We start from the raw sequence: 17429 nt of genomic DNA, 5'->3' as shown, positions 1-17429 counted from the left end.
GTTCGATGCGTTGACGTGATTTCCACTGAAACAGGAAGTTAAGGCGGGACATATTGAATGGCTCATCCCCCTTTTCAAATAGCCAATAGCGTTTAGCTTACCTCACAGACTGCGAGTCGTACTTGACAGCGAATCCGAGCGCTGATGATACGCTGGATTCAATAGTAGAGGTGTGAATAAATTGTAATTAAGTTCTGAATGCTTATATCTCCTAAATGCGAATTTTGTAATTTTTTTGGAACACACATTTACATTTACATTTAGTCATTTAGCAGACGCCCTTATCCAAAGCGACTTACAAATTAGGACTAAGTTCAGCGAGTCATCATAAAGAGGCAAAAGCAACAACAACGCAGGAAGTGCTCAAAATACGAAGTTCAGGTATTATTCAGAGTAGCATAAGCCTGATAAGTGATGTTTCAAAGGGAAAGGATTTTTTTTTTTTTTTTTTTTTCTATAAGGTTAAGTGCTCACGGAAGAGATTGGTTTTCAGCTGTTTTTTGAATGTTGTCAGGGATTCTGCATTCCGGATGAGGGTGGGGAGAGCGTTCCACCAGCATGGAACTGTAAATGAGAATGTTCTGGAAAGTGATTTTGTGGCTTTCTGTGATGGAACCACGAGACGTCGCTCGTTGACCGATCGTAGGTGTCTGGTAGGGATGTAGACTCGTAGGAGTGAGTGAAAGTAGGAGGGAGCTGAGCCTGTGATAGTTCTGTAAGCAAGCGTCAGTGCCTTGAACTTGATGCGAGCAGCTAGAGGTAGCCAGTGCAGAGAGATGAACAGAGGAGTGACGTGGGCCCTCTTGGGCTCGTTGAAGACAAGACGAGCTGCAGCATTCTGGATCATCTGTAGGGGTTTGGTCGCACATGCTGGGAGTCCAGCCAGAAGGGCATTGCAGTAGTCAAGCCTAGAGATGACCAGGGCCTGGACGATAAGTTGTGTTGCATGCTCAGTTAGGAAAGGCCTGGGCCCGTATGTATAAAACTTCTAAGAAATGCTCTTAAGAATAGTCTTAAGCTTTGACTTAAGTGTCAGAAAATACTTAGTAAAGAGTAGGAGTTTTCTTAGAGTAGGAGACTTTTATAAAGCAGCTAAAAGCAACTTTCAGTAAAGTATAAGACTGATTCTTAAGTGCTGACTGAAGTGGGACTTAAGTGTTGTGAACTAAGGACTACAGTGATGTCAACCCAAAATGGCCGCCCTCAACCACTGAATCAGCCAATAGTGAGCCTGCAAGGGTGAGGTCACTGCAGCATGACACCAATCATTTAATTTTATTATAATAAAATCATTTAATTAAGACACTTTAATATTTAAATTTTTTTTTTTTTTTAAATGCTTTGCAACTCCTCATTTACAATTATGCAAACATGAGTTCCATCAATGGATCCAACAACTTAGGAAAGCCTGAAATACTCATTTAAGTGGCTTTATTTTGCTGCGAGATTTGCAAAGTCAATGAACTGCCATACAGTAGTGGCCAAAAGTGAGGCAAAGGAAAATTGTCAGATTCACCCTTTATTCAAATAGGGTTACAAATGTGTTAAAGATTTTGTACGCGTTTTGTGTAGTTGTGCTTAGAGTCAATTGTTTATTTGTGATAACACACTGAAACATGCCAAATTGTACAGACATAATTTTTAGCCAGGCTGTCAAACAAATGAACAAGAGAGGACAATGAAATATTAATAACTGACTATGTTGCAGACAATGTATGATTTTATGATTTTTTTTCTCCTGTGAGCTTTTTTTAATTTATTTTTTAACCTGTAGCTGTAGTTAACCCTTTTTTCAACGATATTATTGATCTGCCTGCATTGACACCATTGTCTCTGAACTGAACTGAGCTGAACGATGTACATCACTGTTTTCTGCAGAGCGACTGTATAATGAACTAAATAGATAACTAATGACTAATGATCTTTTACAATGGAAATGAATCATCATCGAACTTACTTAAGCTGCACAATGGCACTATGTTCTTCTAGAGCTGCTGTACAGCCCAAACTAACTTTGTTGCATTATTATCCTGCTATCACTTTAAAGCTGCTTTGAAACACTGTGTAGGCCCTATTGTAAAAAGCGACTTGACTTGAAATAATTTTGTCAGATAAATATCTTCACTAAGTTAAAAGCACTGCTGCTTTTTTCCAGTCAGCAACAATGTAATTATTACTTTCCTTTAATTTCATTGCTATAAAATTTCTTAAAAGTCAGTTCGAAAAAGGATCCCTTGATGATCAAACTTTTATTGTTTGATCAACTCCGTCATCATTTACTGTAACTCCAATACATCATATTTTCATTGAAAAGTGCGTGGCCTCCTCCTCTCTGCGGCCATCTTGTTACTCCTAACTAGGTTAGGAGACCTCTTCAGCTCTCTTAAGTAATTTAGGAGCTGAGACCTAGTCTTGACACTTAGGAACCTTTATGAATCACACTTATTCTTAAGTCTAGGAATAAAAGTAAAATGACGTCATTCTTAGAATTTTGAGAGACTTAAGACTAAAATTTTACTCTGAGTGGCTTTATACATACGGCCCCAGATCTTCCTGATGTTGTGCAGTGCAAACCTGCATGATCGAGCTGTCTTTGAAATGTGATCTGAGAAGGTCAGCTGGTCATCAAACGTTACTCCAAGATTTCTGACCGATCTTGATGGGGTGATTAATGATGACTCTAGCTGGATGGTGAAGTCGTGCTGTAGAGACGGATTGGCAGGGAGGACGAGAAGCTCAGTCTTTGCCAGGTTGAGCTGCAGGTGGTGTTCCTTCATCCATGTGGAGATGTCCGCCAGACAGCTTGAGACCCGTGCAGCTACTGTGGGATCATCTGGTTGAAAGGAGAGGAAGAGCTGTGTGTCATCAGCATAGCAGTGGTAGGAAAAACCGTGTGCCTGTATGATGTGTCCCAGTGATGTGGTGTAGATGGAGAAGAGGAGGGGACCAAGAACTGAACCCTGGGGAACCCCTGTGGTCAGCTGATGTGCTCTGGATACCTCGCCTCTCCATGCGACCTTGAAGGACCTACCTGTGAGATAGGACTCAAACCAGTGGAGTGAAGTTCCTGTGATGCCCAGTGATGAGAGGGTGGACAGAAGGATCTGATGATTCACTGTGTCGAAGGCAGCAGACAGATCCAGGAGAATGCGGACTGAAGATTTGGAAGCAGCTTTTGCGATCCGTAGGGCTTCTGTGACTGACAGTAATGCAGTCTCAGTTGAATGTCCTTTCTTGAAGCCAGATTGGTTGACATCCAGCTGGTTGTTTAGAGACAAGAAGGATGTTAGTTGGTTGAAGACAGCTCTTTCAAGTGTCTTCGCAATGAATGGTAGGAGAGAGATAGGTCTGTAATTCTCTACCAATGATGTGTTTAGCGTTGGTTTTTTGAGCAGTGGAGTAACCCGAGCCTGCTTGAATGCTGTAGGGAAGGTGCCAGTGTGGAGGGATGAGTTGATGATGTGTGTGAGTGATGGTAGAAGTGTGGGAGAGATGGCTTGTAGAAGGTGTGAGGGGATGGGGTCAAGCGGGCAGGTGGTAGGGTGACTGGAGAGGAGAAGTGTAGATACTTCTTCCTCGGTTAGCGAAGAAAAGGAGGACAGAGGGGTATTGGCTGTGGAAGGGGTCGGTCTGGGTTCCTGTGTGTGTGGAACACACCAGCTTATTCATAACCTTAAGGCTAACACATTTATAAAAGCTGAAAAAAATACGTACATTTTGATTTCGGGGGCCATTAAGGACCCGTGGCCACCCTGTAACAGTTGCTAAAATGTATATTTTCTCTCCTTAGAAGGAAAATGAAAGCTCTTCTTACCTAGACCGTGCTCGTCACCGAAGTTCTTGACGGCCAGCCCGGTCCAGGTCTGGTCAGACACACACTTTATTATAACCTGATTTGCCTCAATGCTGTCTGGAGAAGCTGGTTTCCACAACCTCTCGACCTCTTCTGGCTTCGGGGAGTTGGTCTTCCACCCCTCCTGTGCAATCAGCCTCACCACCTTTCCAGCTGAAGCCTTGCTGTGTGTGAAGTGTGCTGAAGAAAGAGTTACATAACTTTACTCATGCGAGTCACGGTGAATTAATGGGTTAGTTCACCCAAAAATGGTAATAACCTCATGATTTATTCACCATCTAGTCATCCTAGGTGTATATGACATTCTGCTTTCAGACGAATACAATCTGAGTTATATTAAACAATATCCTGGCTCTTCCAAGCTTTATAATAGCAGTGAATGGGCCCAAAATGTTGTTGTCTTTTGTTGTTTGAGTAGTGTTATTAGCTGCTGTCACTATGCACAGTTGCCCAATATAGTTACACATGCATGCAAGCACATAAAAGCAAGTCATCTTGCACTTGAATGGTTTCACAAAGGAATCGATAAGAGGAATCGAAATTTTAATTTTATAACAAGTATCCGATTCCTGACCAAGTATTCGATTCCAGAATTGGAATCGATTTTTCGATTCCCAACCATAGTCACAGTCATATCACAGGATCTCCTCACACAGGCGAACAGAACAATTTGGCACCCTCATCCCGACTTGTGGGCCCTTCATGTATGGCCCCTCAACCGGTATCCGGGAACCTCCCGGAAAAGGTCCTAAACACTATCCGAGGCTAGAGAGCCGTCAACCAGACGGCTCTACGCTCTTAAATGGTCAGCGTTCTCCGGCTGGTGTGCAGCTCGGGACCTTGACCCTTATTCATGTGATGTACCATCAGTACTTTCCTTTCTGCAAGAACTGATGGACACGGGCCGAACCCCCTCCATGCTCAAAGTATACGTGGCGGCCATAGCAGCCTTCCATGCTCCTGTGGCCGGCCAGTCCTTGGGAAGGAACCGACCTGGTCATGTGCTTCCTTAAAGGAACCAGGAGGCTTAACGCGCCTCGACCCCCCTGGGACCTATCCACGGTTCTCAGGGCCCTTAAGGGACCCCCTTTCGAGCCGCTTCAGTTGGCTGAATTAAAGCCTCTCTCACTTAAGACTGCACTCCTGCTAGCACTAGCATCGGTCAAGCGAGTGGGCGACTTGCAAGCGCTCTCTATAAACGCTTCTGGTCTCAAATTCGGGCCTAACGACTCCAAGGTCGTCCTCAGGCCAAGACATGGTTATGTACCTAAGGTGCTCTCAGCCCCGTTCAGAGCCCAGGTCATTTCGCTATCGGCGCTTCCTTCACTGGAAGACGATATAGAATTGAGTCTACTCTGCCCTGTTAGGGCTCTCAGCTTTTATCTGGAGTGTTCTGCCTCATTCAGACAGTCAGAACAGCTCTTTGTATGCTTCGGCGGCCGGACCAAAGGGCTTCCAGTCACAAAACAGAGATTATCAAGATGGATAGTGGATGCTACCTCTTTAGCCTACGCCTCAATGGGCATGCAATGTCCCAATAGGCGTCAGGGCTCATTCCACAAGGGGTATGGCCTCTTCATGGGCTTGGACCAACTGAAGACATTTGTGCAGCGGCCGGCTGGTCTTCGCCGTCCACTTTTGTAAGATATTATAACTTGGAAGTGCCAGCACTGCAGGCACGAGTGCTTTCCATCTGAGAGGCCTCGGCCCCTGAAGGGTCCAAACCACTAGATATCCCTTTGCGGGCTCCGACTCTCTCTGGTCCCCGTTGGACTCTGACTTAGATATTTTCCTTACACATACGCATGGCTTTGCTTCAGAAAGCCTTTAATAACCCCCGTAGTCGTATCGATTACTTCTATAATGGATGGATGCGCTTTTTTGGGCTTAAAATTTTAGGCTCCCATTCATTATAAATGATATTTAATGATTTTTATAATGATGCCATTATAAATCTTGGATTAGCCAGGATATTTTTTTATATAACTCTGATTGTGTTCATCTGAAAGAAGATAGTCATATACCTAGGATGACTTGAGGGTGAGTAAATCATGGGGTAATTTTCATTTTTTGGGGTGAACTATCCCTTTAATGGCCTAGTTTGTGTCGTGTCAATGCTGTATTGGTGTATTTTGAGACTCACACAGCAGATATTGCTCTCTCTGTTTGTACTGGGAGGCTCGCCACTTATCATAAAGCACACGGTCTTCTGGAAAACCCGAGTCGACCCGCTGCTTTTTCAAGGGTGGCTGACCCTCCAGAGAAACGGGAAATCTGGCTTTGAGGCAGAGAAATCTTTTCGTGAAGCGTGTTCCTCTATGCTGGATCCAGCAGAACTCAGTTCAGCCAATGAGGTGTCGTCGTCCGAGGAAGCACTGTATAAGTGATGAATAAATATAAGAAAAAACACTTGTATAAAAAAGACCAGTTGTATAAACATAGCCATTATGTTAAGACATTATCTTAAGTTCTAGTGTGACCACTAGGCTTGGGTATCGAGTATCGAGTATCGACTGGAACCGGGACTAGCTTTGCGATTTTCCCGGAATCGTTCAAAAGTTTAAATTTCGATTCCTAGTTTCGATTCACAGTCCTCCGACCGGAAGAAGAACCGCTGTCTAAGTCATTTCTAGCCCTATTCTGAACTGAAGTAACTACATAATCGATTTCAAACTGCCAAATGTTAACTCGCTGACACTTTAGTTAAACATTTGTAACGTACACACGGCATGGTAAATGCGTGTACTAGCACAGGTGTAAGCGTATATTGATTGTTATGCTAAACTGCGAACCGACACATTTTATGAGACGCTGTGTGAGTTGCCTTATTAACTCACACAGCGTCTCATAAAATGTATTCAGAGCAAACAACCCTGACGTTAAACCTTAAAAACGTACATATGATGTTTTCTTATTCTTCGGTATCTTGCAAGTTGCAACCATATTCTCTCGTCCTCTGCTCGTCCGTTTGAAAACTGCGCGCGATGCCGGCGAACGTAAAAAAATATATATTCATGAAAACACATTTACGAGCTGCCAACTCTCACGCATTTACCGTGAGACACACGCAATTGACACTTCTCACACCACACATCAATTTTCTCACGCACAATAAAATCGTGAAGCAAAGAGGACACGGAGACCGACAGACTAGACAGAGCAGTTACTTTATGATATACAAAAAAATCTCAGCTCTCAGATTCTGTCAATTTTATTACGAAATTCAAACAATAAATACCGTTTTGGCGCTTGTAAATGTGACGTGACAGATCCCTAGCGCACGTGAACCGATCATCTCGACTAGCTAATAGTAAATAAACACGAACACTGTTGAAAGATACAGTAGACTACAACTTACCTAACTGTATATTCCTCATACATAATATCGATCAATCAGTGTTTTTTATCAGCGTGAAGAGGTCAATAACACAGCTGGAGAACAATTATGTCATATTTACCTCAGGAAAGAAATTTAATGAACATAATGGCTGTAGCACATAGTTGGCAAGAAAAAAAGAGCTATAGAGAGTATTTTGCTAAATATGTGTACTATATTACATATTTATTATATTTGTACTTATATCATTAAATAAAGTTGTTATTATAATAAAATAAAAAAAACATTATATTTAATTTGAGTTATTTTTAACCTTAAATAATACTGCCAGCTGATAGGGCTCTCTGTGTGTTTACAGCATTAGGTGAGTTGTTTTTTTCTTGAGAAAAATTAACGCCTATCTTGAGTACCTAATATTTATCCAAATGAGTCAATATTAAATCAAATCACAATAACTGAATTGAAATGAAATAATAAAAAAGCGTAGCTTACCAGAAATTGTACCATGTAAACATTGTAACATGTTGTCACTAAACCTAATAAAATTCAGATTAGTTACTAAAATGTTAGTGACAATCACATACAATACAATACACTTATTGTGATGCAATTTTTTTTATATTTCAATTGATGGAGAAGGTCAGACTATTTCCTTAAGAAAGACCGTTCGTTAGCTAGCTCATTTAAAATGTCAAAAAAGTTGTTTAAAATAGATTTGATATTTATATTGTAGTTGAAAACAGCCCTGTGAGAAATTCATAGTAAATTTCATAAAAAGTAAAAAGTTCATAGAATTAAAATTGATCTAAACTTTTTTGACCCTGCCTCTTAAAAGAATCGGAATCGAGAATCGTTAGGAACCGGAATCGAAACAAGGAATCGGAATCGTTCAAATTCAAACGATACCCAACCCTAGTGACCACTAGCAGTTAGTCAGTAGCAGTCCGTTTTAATTTTCTGTATCAAATTAGGCTAATCTACGTTTTGATGTAACCCCCCCCCCCCCCCCCCCAAAAAAAAGCTATGAACAGTCTTAATGGGATAGTTCACCCCAAAATGAAAATTAGCCCATGATTTACTCACCATGAAGTCATCCTAGGAGTATATGACTTTCTTCTTTCAGACGAATACAATCTGAGTTATATTAAAAATGTCCTGGCTCTTCCAAGCCTTATAATGGCAGTGAATGGCTGTTTATGTTTTGAAGCACATAAAAAAAAGCATTTATCCATCATAAACGAACTCCACACGACTCTGCGGGGGTTAATAAAGGCCTTCTGAAGTGAAGCGATGTGTTAGTGTTAAGAAAAATATCCATATTTAAAACTTTATCGACTAAAATAACTAGTTTCTGACAGACAGCCGTACGCATCGATTTACGGTAGAAGAGTGACCTCTGACCCGACGCATGATGAAATGACGAACGCTGAAGCGCAGAGGAGAGAGCAAAACACCAGTCACGAATTAGATGTCTAAAACGACATTATTAGTTTTTTAAATGTGGGAGGAGCTTGAGTTTGTTGCCCAGCCCTGTTTGTTTGAACCGCGCGAGGCGTCAAAGCTTACGCTACTCCTACATCATACGTCATACATCGTCAAGTGTTACTCTTGTGGCGTAAGTCGACTTGCGTACGGCCGTCTGCCGGAAACTAGTTATTTTAGTCGATAAAGTTTTAAATATTGATATTTTTCTTACACTGACACATGGCTTCACTTCAGAAGGTCTTTATTAACCCCCGTAGAGCCGTGTGGGACACTATTATGATGGATAGATGCTTTTTTTTATGGACTTCAAAACAGAAACAGCCATTCACTGCCATTATAAAGCTTGAAAAAGCCGGGACATGTTTTAATGTAACTCTGATTGTATTCGTCTGAAAGAAGAATGTTATATACATCTAGGATGACATGAGGATGAGTAACTCATGGGGTAAATTTTATCTATGGGTGAACTATCCCTTTAAAGAAAAAAAAAAGTATGTCTAACTTGTAAGACTAGTCTTATCGTCTTATGCAACCGGCCCCAGGTGATGTGTTGAGTGGAGACTGACCCGGACAAGGAGTCGAGGAGCTCAGCGGCGTCCACGGTGTCCTGAGGCGTTGGATTTCCAGTGTTATTGGACAGGTACAGGTTTACGGCCCTCTGTTTGTGCACCGGGAGGCTTTGTGGAGCCGATCTAACAGCCCTCCGCACGTCCTGACTCTTCACACAGGCCAGTTTATACCTGGAAGAAAACATCACATCAAATGTTAACTGTGATATGACTGTGACTAGTGTTGGGAATCGAAAATCGATTGGAATTGAATGGAATCGAATACTTGGTCAGGAATCGGATACTTGTTATAAAATGTAAATTTCGATTCCTCTTATCGATTCCTTTGAGAGCATTTCAATATGACTTTAAAACATTAAAGGGATAGTTCACTTTGAAATTAATTTTTGGTATGTTTTAGCTTACCTCAAGGGCATCCAAGATGTAGGTGTCTCTTTTTCCGCAGTAGTTTCAATTTTGATATTTTTAGGGTCAAACCGTTCTTGTCTGTCAGTCATATAATGCAGGTCGATGGTCACTGTCTCAAAGAGCATGCACAGAGTCCAAATTAAAACAATTCCCCGTCGTCCAAATTAAACAATTCCCCATCGTAAGTACACATTGATGGCCTAAGACACGAAACGAGCGGTTTGTGTGAGAAAACGAACAGTATTTATATCGTTTTAACCACTTATACACAGCCATGTCCAAGTGATCTGATCTGACGTGTACGCAGACTGGTGCATAGATATATACACTAGATGTCGCCTTAAAGACATTCGTTCCAATGAACTGCCGTAGACAAGGCGACATCTAGTGTGTATATATCTATGCACCAGTTGAAGGGTACAAATTGAAACTACTGCAGAAAAAAAGACACCTACATCTTGGATGCCCTTGAGGTAAGCTAAAACATACCAAAAATTAATTTCAAAGTGAACTATCCCTTTAAAGGTGCAGTCTGTAAGAATGACAGCTAGTGGTGGAAATAGGTACTGCAGTCCAAATTCAAAATATAGGAGATCATTGTTTCTCTACTGTAGATTAGGCAACTCTTAAAGTGACAGCAATCTATAATAACACTAATCAAACAACAAAAGACAGAAAATTCACTCATTCTTGACTGGATAACTTTTGTAACTATATTTCTAATGTATATTTTATTTATAAAGTGCAGTGCTATTTTACTTTTGATTACAGTTTTTGTACCTGAATACCTGAAAATCTTAAAACACCGTTTCAATCGTATCTTTGTTCAGTTGTATCTATTTGTTGCGATTGCTAGTATTTTATTAGTTCTTTTTTAATTACTGTGTGTGTTTACTAGTCTTTAATAATGCTTGAAATTTATATTAGTTAGGCAAGTTTTTGCTATGGTATTTTTAGCCTGTTGATTTTTGTTCAAGATATTCAACTACAACTAAATGTTTTGCAGTAAGACTAAATGTGAATGATATCCCAGTTTTTTTTTTTTTTTACCTTACTGGATTCAAAATTAGGAATCGATAAGCAGAATTGACCGTTCGCAAGATCGCAACATTACTGTTGCTATGTCCGACAAACCATGCCGCTCTCACGCCCCACCATGTTCTCACACAGTGAAAAATACATTGCGCATGATTGCAGAGCAGAGAGGACACTGACAACACACTGACAGACAGGACAGACCAGGTTACTTTTGATATGAAACAAAGTCTCAACTTTCAAATTTGGTCATTTTGTAAAGAAATTTAAACAATAAATACCATTTTGTGGCTCTTTAATGTGTCGTGACAGATCGCTGTGGCGCCTCAGTTAAAGCTTCTCGTGAACCGATCATCTCTTCCTTCTAGTTAATTTATAGCATCAAATAAACATGAATGAACATTAGAAGGAATGTTGTTTTAACCGCGGAAAGACGTCAGTATACTCTGTTTTTCAGGTTCAAATCCTCCAACATTAATCTAGTAACTCTCCTGACTGTCGGACATAAATGGCAGATGGCGGATTATGATTGGTCAGATCGCCTGTCAATCAAACTCCCTGCAAAGGATCAATTGGAATCGGAATAGTTGAAATTCAAACGATACCCAACTCTAACCGTGACTGACAGGATATAGTAAAGTGTCTCCATTTACACATGGATCTGTGTAGGTACAGTACGTACATTTCATGGAGGTGGAACACGTCATGTGACACATTGGAAACAGCCTCGCCGGACGACGACACGAAAAAACCCTGGCAGAATGTTTCGAGCCTGATGTTCCCAGGCCTGATCTGCTTGTAGTACAGCTGAAAACACTGCGGAGAAACACCACAGTTACTGAATGTAAAACACAGGCGCTGTGCAATCTGCTGTTTGTATCACGCTCAAACTTACAGCTTCCTCCTCTTGTGTCAAGGCTATTTGTATGCTTGCAGTTTTCTCCTTCCTTACGCCGATCACCACCCTGCCACCGTGAGCGATCCGCTCCACCCAGTCCTCATCCTGGGAAACATCGAAAAGGTTTAGTTTAATATTGCATACGTGTCCAGCATATCCTGAGTTAACAAACTCATTAACCCTTGTGCAACCGTATGGACATTTTTTGTCTTTTTTCGTTTTGTCTTTTTTTGTTTTGTTTTTTTGATAATTTTTCCTCTGCAAATGCCAACTGTATACATTTTGGCACAGGTGTGAATTTTTATTGGAATTTGACTATTTCCCCCCCATTTCCTTTACTAAATCTATTTGACACTAGGTACACAAAATAGTTCCTCAGGACCTTTTGGACAAAAATTGAAACCTATTAAAACTGCAATATTTAATCTTTCATTCTGTTAGCAAGGCTTCAAACGTAAAAATGTTCCCAGATTGTGCCATTTCTCAGGTTTGGCTTATAAAACAAATACTCGCTTTATTCTGTTTTTCTGCTTCGGCATACTATAGAGCCAACTGGATAAATTATTCAGCTATAATTGTGTGGGTGTGTTGGTATGGATGTCAGAGTGTGGTTTGTATGTGTGTAATAAAAAAAAATGTGTGTGCGTTTATGTGCTTTTAATATTTGAGAGAAAGAAACTATACTGCAAATCACAAATCCAACCACTGTGTGTATCAGTGGAGTTTTGCTGCATCTAATGGAGAAAATGTGTTCCTGCGCCCAAACAATATCTCACTGAAAGCTCTTTTTTTGGATCTCAACCTCAAATTTGGAGCACAACTTGTTTAGATTTATGGCTTTGATTTTTGAGTTCAACATGTTTCATAAAATATATATTTTATATAAAATATTGCTCATAAACTTAAACCTCTATAACTTTTCACTTTTTAAACTTTTACTTTAACAATAATCTGCCGAGGGTCTTCTTTAAAATGAGGCCAAACTTAAGTGTGTGCAACCAAGCTTCAATTTTTTATGACAGTTTTTTGACACAGAAACTATGGACCTCTATGGTTTTTTGTCCTCTATGGACCTATGTGTAACTTTTTTTAATTGACGCACAAGGGTTAAAGTAGATGAACTTACGGTCAATCCTGTCACGGCTCCTGGACGCTGCATGTGCCGGAAGACCAAGAGCGCCTGGAGGTAATAGCGGTACAGGGTCTTGTCGGGGCATGAGACCGCTGTGCCCGTCAGCAGATCCCTGTGGATCCTGAGAAAGTCTGACTTCGCAACTGTTAAAATCCTCTGGCAATCTTTAATGCTGGGAGCTCTCTCACTGAACCGTCTGTGACTGGATTAAACATAACAAACAAGACAGGTTATTAAAGACACCACCCTTGTGATTATGTGAGGAAGCAACCATAACCTATGTTCTTAGTATTATTAAAATAGGGGTTGTATGCTTTAGATCATTTTGTTTGTGTATCAGTTTTTAGTATTATCATTACAGGATATAGCATGTTTTAGTTAATATATTATTTAAATTACATTTACATTTAATCATTTAGCAGACGCTTTTATCCAAAGCGACTTACAAATGAGGAGAACAATAGAAGCAGTTAAACTAACAATAGGACAACAATATGCAAGTGCTGTGACCCTTCCCAGTTAAGTCTAACGCAGTTTATTTTTTTTTAAATAGATATAGAATAGAAGAAACATTATAATATTATAGGGTATAGAATGCTTTAGTGAACGTTTTTGTTTTATGAATGTAGTAAGGTAGAGAGATTGATGTTGTCTGTGTGCAAGGATTAAATGTGGTTACTGCTATTGTAACAAACCTAGTTTCCTGAGGATTAATAAAGTATCTATCTATCTATGTACGTATATACGCATGCATGTATTTATAACATTAGTAAAAAAAAAAAAAAAGCTCAATGCAAAATGAACATGTAACCTCGTATCCCAGGTCTTTTCATGTGTCTTGGATACAGTCTTCAGCGTGTCAGTGTAACTCTGGCATTTGGACCAGAGCTCTGGGTCGGTTCTGCACAGATCCAGCCTTGTCATCAGGTATTCCAGGAACCGTATAATGCTCCTGATGTAACTATAGAAGGTGGTTGTGCCCATGTCGGCGCACTGCAGGGCCGTCAGAAAGTCCCGGGTCTCTGTGCTCTTAGACAAGAAGTCCAGAGACGGCTCACTCGCCGTGGGCTGCAAGAACCGGAGGAAACGGGACACGTTGTCAACCTGTGAAGAAGGACGTGAGAAAGAAGTGTCAGCATTAAGATCATTAAAAGAAAGAAGAGCTACGGAACATAAGCCACATTTCCATTACCTTTCAAATCGCACAAACTGAAATTGTGAATTGAAAATACGCCCAATGGAAACGTGTCAATTTCGAAAAAACTCCCATATATATAAAAAAAGTTAATGCTTGCATGAGGTGGTTTTTCAGGCAGTTCGAAAAAGGAATAGTTCGTAAACCTGCAATGGAAACAGTTTTTGCGCATTTACAGGTCAGCTGACGTAGATGATGCGGTGTGTTTGGACAGAAGACGAGACAGATTTCTTCATTAAACTCATAAAAGACAAAAGAATTACAGGAATACTGGATTCTAAACAACAAAGAAATGCCACAGTTTATCTAGCCTGGGAAAACCCAGACTACTTCCGGCGAATTTTAATTCTCTCTCCAGGATAGTCTGGAGAAGAGCCCATTCAAACTCATTTCTGTGCCGCCGAAATCGCGGAAACGTTTGGGGAGGGATTTACATGATGACGACAGCGCAGCGACGCTGAAGGAGATTTCATTACAAAGATGGATGCCGCCGTGGAACATCACTCGTTCGAATCATAGACAGTATATAAATGAATCAGTTATCCCGTCTGTTTTGAGCGATTTAAACTTACAGTTTTCGTTAAAACCGGAGCAAAGAACAACACTCGAAGCATACGTCATCTCCTTCATCGATCCGATTGGTTTTGTGACTATCCAATTGCGCCCAGAGGAATTTGAGCTATGTCGGTTGGTGACGCCCCTTTGGAAATTATTTGTCTACATAGCTTCGCCAGACCCTACACTCAGGTTTTAACTAGGCCACAGTTTATCAAGAGATTGAAGCAGAAATTAGTGGTCAACCGATATATCGCCAAGGCCGATGTGTTGGAAGCGGGACTTTTATTTTGACGGGTGGCGCTGAGAACACCAGTGCCTGCTCACACAGCGCTCACTCACATTCTCTGTCTTCATTAGTTTACGATCTCTGTCAGTCATATCTAATACTTTGTTAGACAGAACTGGTAAACAAAGAAAGTAAATGCTATGCGAAAAAGTAAAGCGTTGCTTTTTATATTATTTGTAACAGAAAAGGCAAACAATCAGGCTAAAATACTTTCATTTACCGTCAACATTCAGCAAATGTGCATCTACATAATTTAATCAAATCTCTGAATATCTAATAAACATTTAATTTCATTGCAGATTTAATGGAATCCAGCTGTGATATCTTGTGAAGTGTGCATAAACGTGTTAGGGACGGTCGGTCCGTGTGAAGTGAGTGAATGTGAACAGAAGATCAGCTTCACAGGAGACACGATCGAAAACTTTAAATCCTTCATTTTAAAATATGCTGTGCTATATCCAGTTGCCCACTGTGTCATATTCATATCGTTTTCACTGTGTGCTGTATGTAATATTAGCGTTACCTTGTCTTTATTTGAAAAAAATATGATTACCAGTGCGCACAATATGAGTGCAATGTTACAGTGTTTACTTCCTTTTTATTCACATATTCATATATTTTTAAACAATTACTTTATTTGTGAAAAATACTGTAATAGGATTGCAGATTCAAGAAGTTGCCATCTAAAGTATAAGCATGTTTATTTTAAGGATTTGTTTTCTAATTTATTTATATTTTATTAAATATTGATTAAAATAAATATAAAGTATAGGCTATATAAAAATACCGGCTTTACATCGGCCACCCTGCTCTCTAAGATATCGGCATCGGCCATCAAAAAAACTATATCGGTCGACGACCACTAGCAGAAATGAGGGAGAAACACCCAGAAACTCCTCATATGTGCCGCTCAAGTATAAAAGGCCTAACTTTCCATTAATGCTTGGAAAACACGCCTACGTCTCTTTCCATTAAAATGATGGCTAATGCGACGACTGAGATATACTATGATAATTCTTCTTCTTTCGTGTGTCGTCATCAAATGTCCAGCTCAGTAGAACTCAGCCACGTTCTCATCTCAGGTCCCACGTCGAAGAGGCCGGCCTCCGAGAGTGGTTTATACAGTGGACAGGTGGTAATTATGTGCTCAGCAGTCTGCTCTGGCTCCCCACACTCACACACTGCTCTGTCCTCCAGGCCCCACTTCCTCATCGATGCTTTGTAACGTCCAACTCCAGTTCGCAGGCGGTTTAGCAGAGTCCATTGCCGGCGTGGCAGATCCTCTCCTTCAAGACCGCCTCCAGGGTCATAGATGTAACGGTGGATTCGTGAGGGCCCTGCTGACTCCCACTCCTGCTTCCAAGCTGCCGCGAGCCATGCCTCTGTAGACAGGTCCTCAGGGATGGACCTGAGCAGGTCTTGTGCCGCCTTGTTGTACGGGTGGCGGGACTTCAGTCTATGAGGAGGCAGTGCTGTTGTGGTGGTATTGTGCAGGATATGCCAGTTGTATCTTTGGGCTTTCCTTGCAAGAGCGAGGGTAGCAGCCTCTCGTCGGAGGCCGGCCGGGGCAATTCCCGCTAGTGTTGGCAGATGGTAGACAGGGGTAGAATTCAGGCAGCCAGTTATAGTCCGAAGGGCGGTGTTTATGGCAGTGTCGACTTTCCTGGCGTGTGGGCTTCTGCACCAGGCTGGGGCACAGTATTCAGCTGTGGAGAAGACGAGAGCTACTGTTGATATTCGAAGCACCTTGGCAGTTGCACCCCAGCTAGTACCAGCGAGACGTCGAATTATTGCGACCCTTGATGACCAGGGTGGGAATTATGTAATTTTAGGGGCAAGGCCATTTGGCCTCCACCTTTTCTTTTTTGGGGGGGGCACCAAGGCCATATGACGGCACAAAGGCCATTGAGTACAATTCGATGGTTTTCCCATTCAGATTGATACCATAACATCCTAATTTGGAATAAGACATGGATTATGACTTTTTTTAATACATTTTTTTTTTTTTGAATGAGAGAGGAGAGAGAGAGAGAGAGAGAGAGAGAGAGAGAGAGAGAGAGAGAGAGAGAGAGAGAGAGAGAGAGAGAGAGAGACATTACATCCAGAAGGTATACACCCTCACACAACAATAGAAAATACATAAATGCCAATAAAAGCATTCAGAAACAACACAAATGCCAATAAAAGCATTCAAAATATTCATTCAGTCCTCTATATCATGTGAGAATGTGAGTTATTAATTATGATTATCAAAGTTTACATTCAATATAGGCTATAAACAAATTTTGTGTAAACATGTTATAATTTGCGAATGGTGTGATAATTTGTGAAATATGGTGAATACACAATATTAACAATAACTGTTAATGAAACATGGAAACTGCTCCTGGTGAATAGAATAGAATGAAAATCATACCTGCATTACTTTTAATTCGTGTAATTTACAACGTAACGGCGTTGCATGCTCGTAGTTTATTTTGCACTTGATCAGTGAGGCGATACAGCGCGCGCGCCGCCGCATTTGCGCGTGCAATTGAAGAGTGTGCGCTACGAGAACAGGATAACGGCTGACAGGACAAGAAAGTCAGTTTTTCTGAGGTGAAAAACTTTATCTCAGCGTACACTTATGTCACTGCCTGGTAGTTCCTATTGTGCTGGGTTTTCTGAAGTAGT

At 40.9% G+C, this 17429-nt stretch overlaps 4 protein-coding genes across 4 annotated transcripts in view; 1 reads left to right on the top strand and 3 right to left on the bottom strand.

Moving 5' to 3' along the window:
* LOC309479492 (uncharacterized protein) overlaps window positions 1-3924 on the bottom strand; it is an 11180-nt gene extending 7256 nt beyond the window's left edge. Inside the window, exon 1 of the mRNA XM_082143681.1 lies at window positions 3815-3924. The gene's annotated coding sequence lies outside the window, so the exon portion shown is untranslated. The remainder of the gene's footprint in view (window positions 1-3814) is intronic.
* Window positions 1-17429, top strand: part of LOC309479403 (uncharacterized protein) — a 373702-nt gene that overhangs the window by 330630 nt on the left and 25643 nt on the right. The window lies entirely within an intron of this gene.
* The window catches only part of LOC309479377 (uncharacterized protein), a 271906-nt gene that overhangs the window by 242526 nt on the left and 11951 nt on the right, over window positions 1-17429 (bottom strand). The window lies entirely within an intron of this gene.
* LOC309479480 (uncharacterized protein) lies at window positions 5816-16557 on the bottom strand. The gene is made up of 6 exons (XM_082143667.1): window positions 14967-16557; window positions 12712-12919; window positions 11583-11690; window positions 11370-11503; window positions 9242-9415; window positions 5816-6228 (listed from the first exon to the last, which is right to left on the bottom strand). The coding sequence occupies exons 2-6, from the start codon at window positions 12742-12744 to the stop codon at window positions 6093-6095; spliced, it is 585 nt and encodes a 194-aa protein (XP_081999793.1). The 5' UTR covers window positions 12745-12919; window positions 14967-16557; the 3' UTR covers window positions 5816-6092.

Source organism: Leuciscus leuciscus (genome assembly GCF_965113295.1).
Source record: "Leuciscus leuciscus genome assembly, chromosome: 17".
Lineage (NCBI taxonomy): Eukaryota > Metazoa > Chordata > Actinopteri > Cypriniformes > Leuciscidae > Leuciscus > Leuciscus leuciscus.
Note: the sequence above shows the minus strand (reverse complement) of the source record. Positions and strands in the feature narration are given on the sequence as shown.

What these genes read in the sequence shown, in the direction of transcription:
- LOC309479480 (XM_082143667.1), bottom strand. Translation starts at nt 12,744, where the DNA reads ATGCAGCGTCCAGGAGCCGTGACAGGATTGACC. An exon ending in GAGCCGTGACAGGATTGACC is followed by an intron (nt 11,691 to 12,711) that starts GTAAGTTCATCT and finishes GATGTTTCCCAG; the next exon opens with GATGAGGACTGGGTGGAGCG. An exon ending in TGACACAAGAGGAGGAAGCT is followed by an intron (nt 11,504 to 11,582) that starts GTAAGTTTGAGC and finishes GTTTCTCCGCAG; the next exon opens with TGTTTTCAGCTGTACTACAA.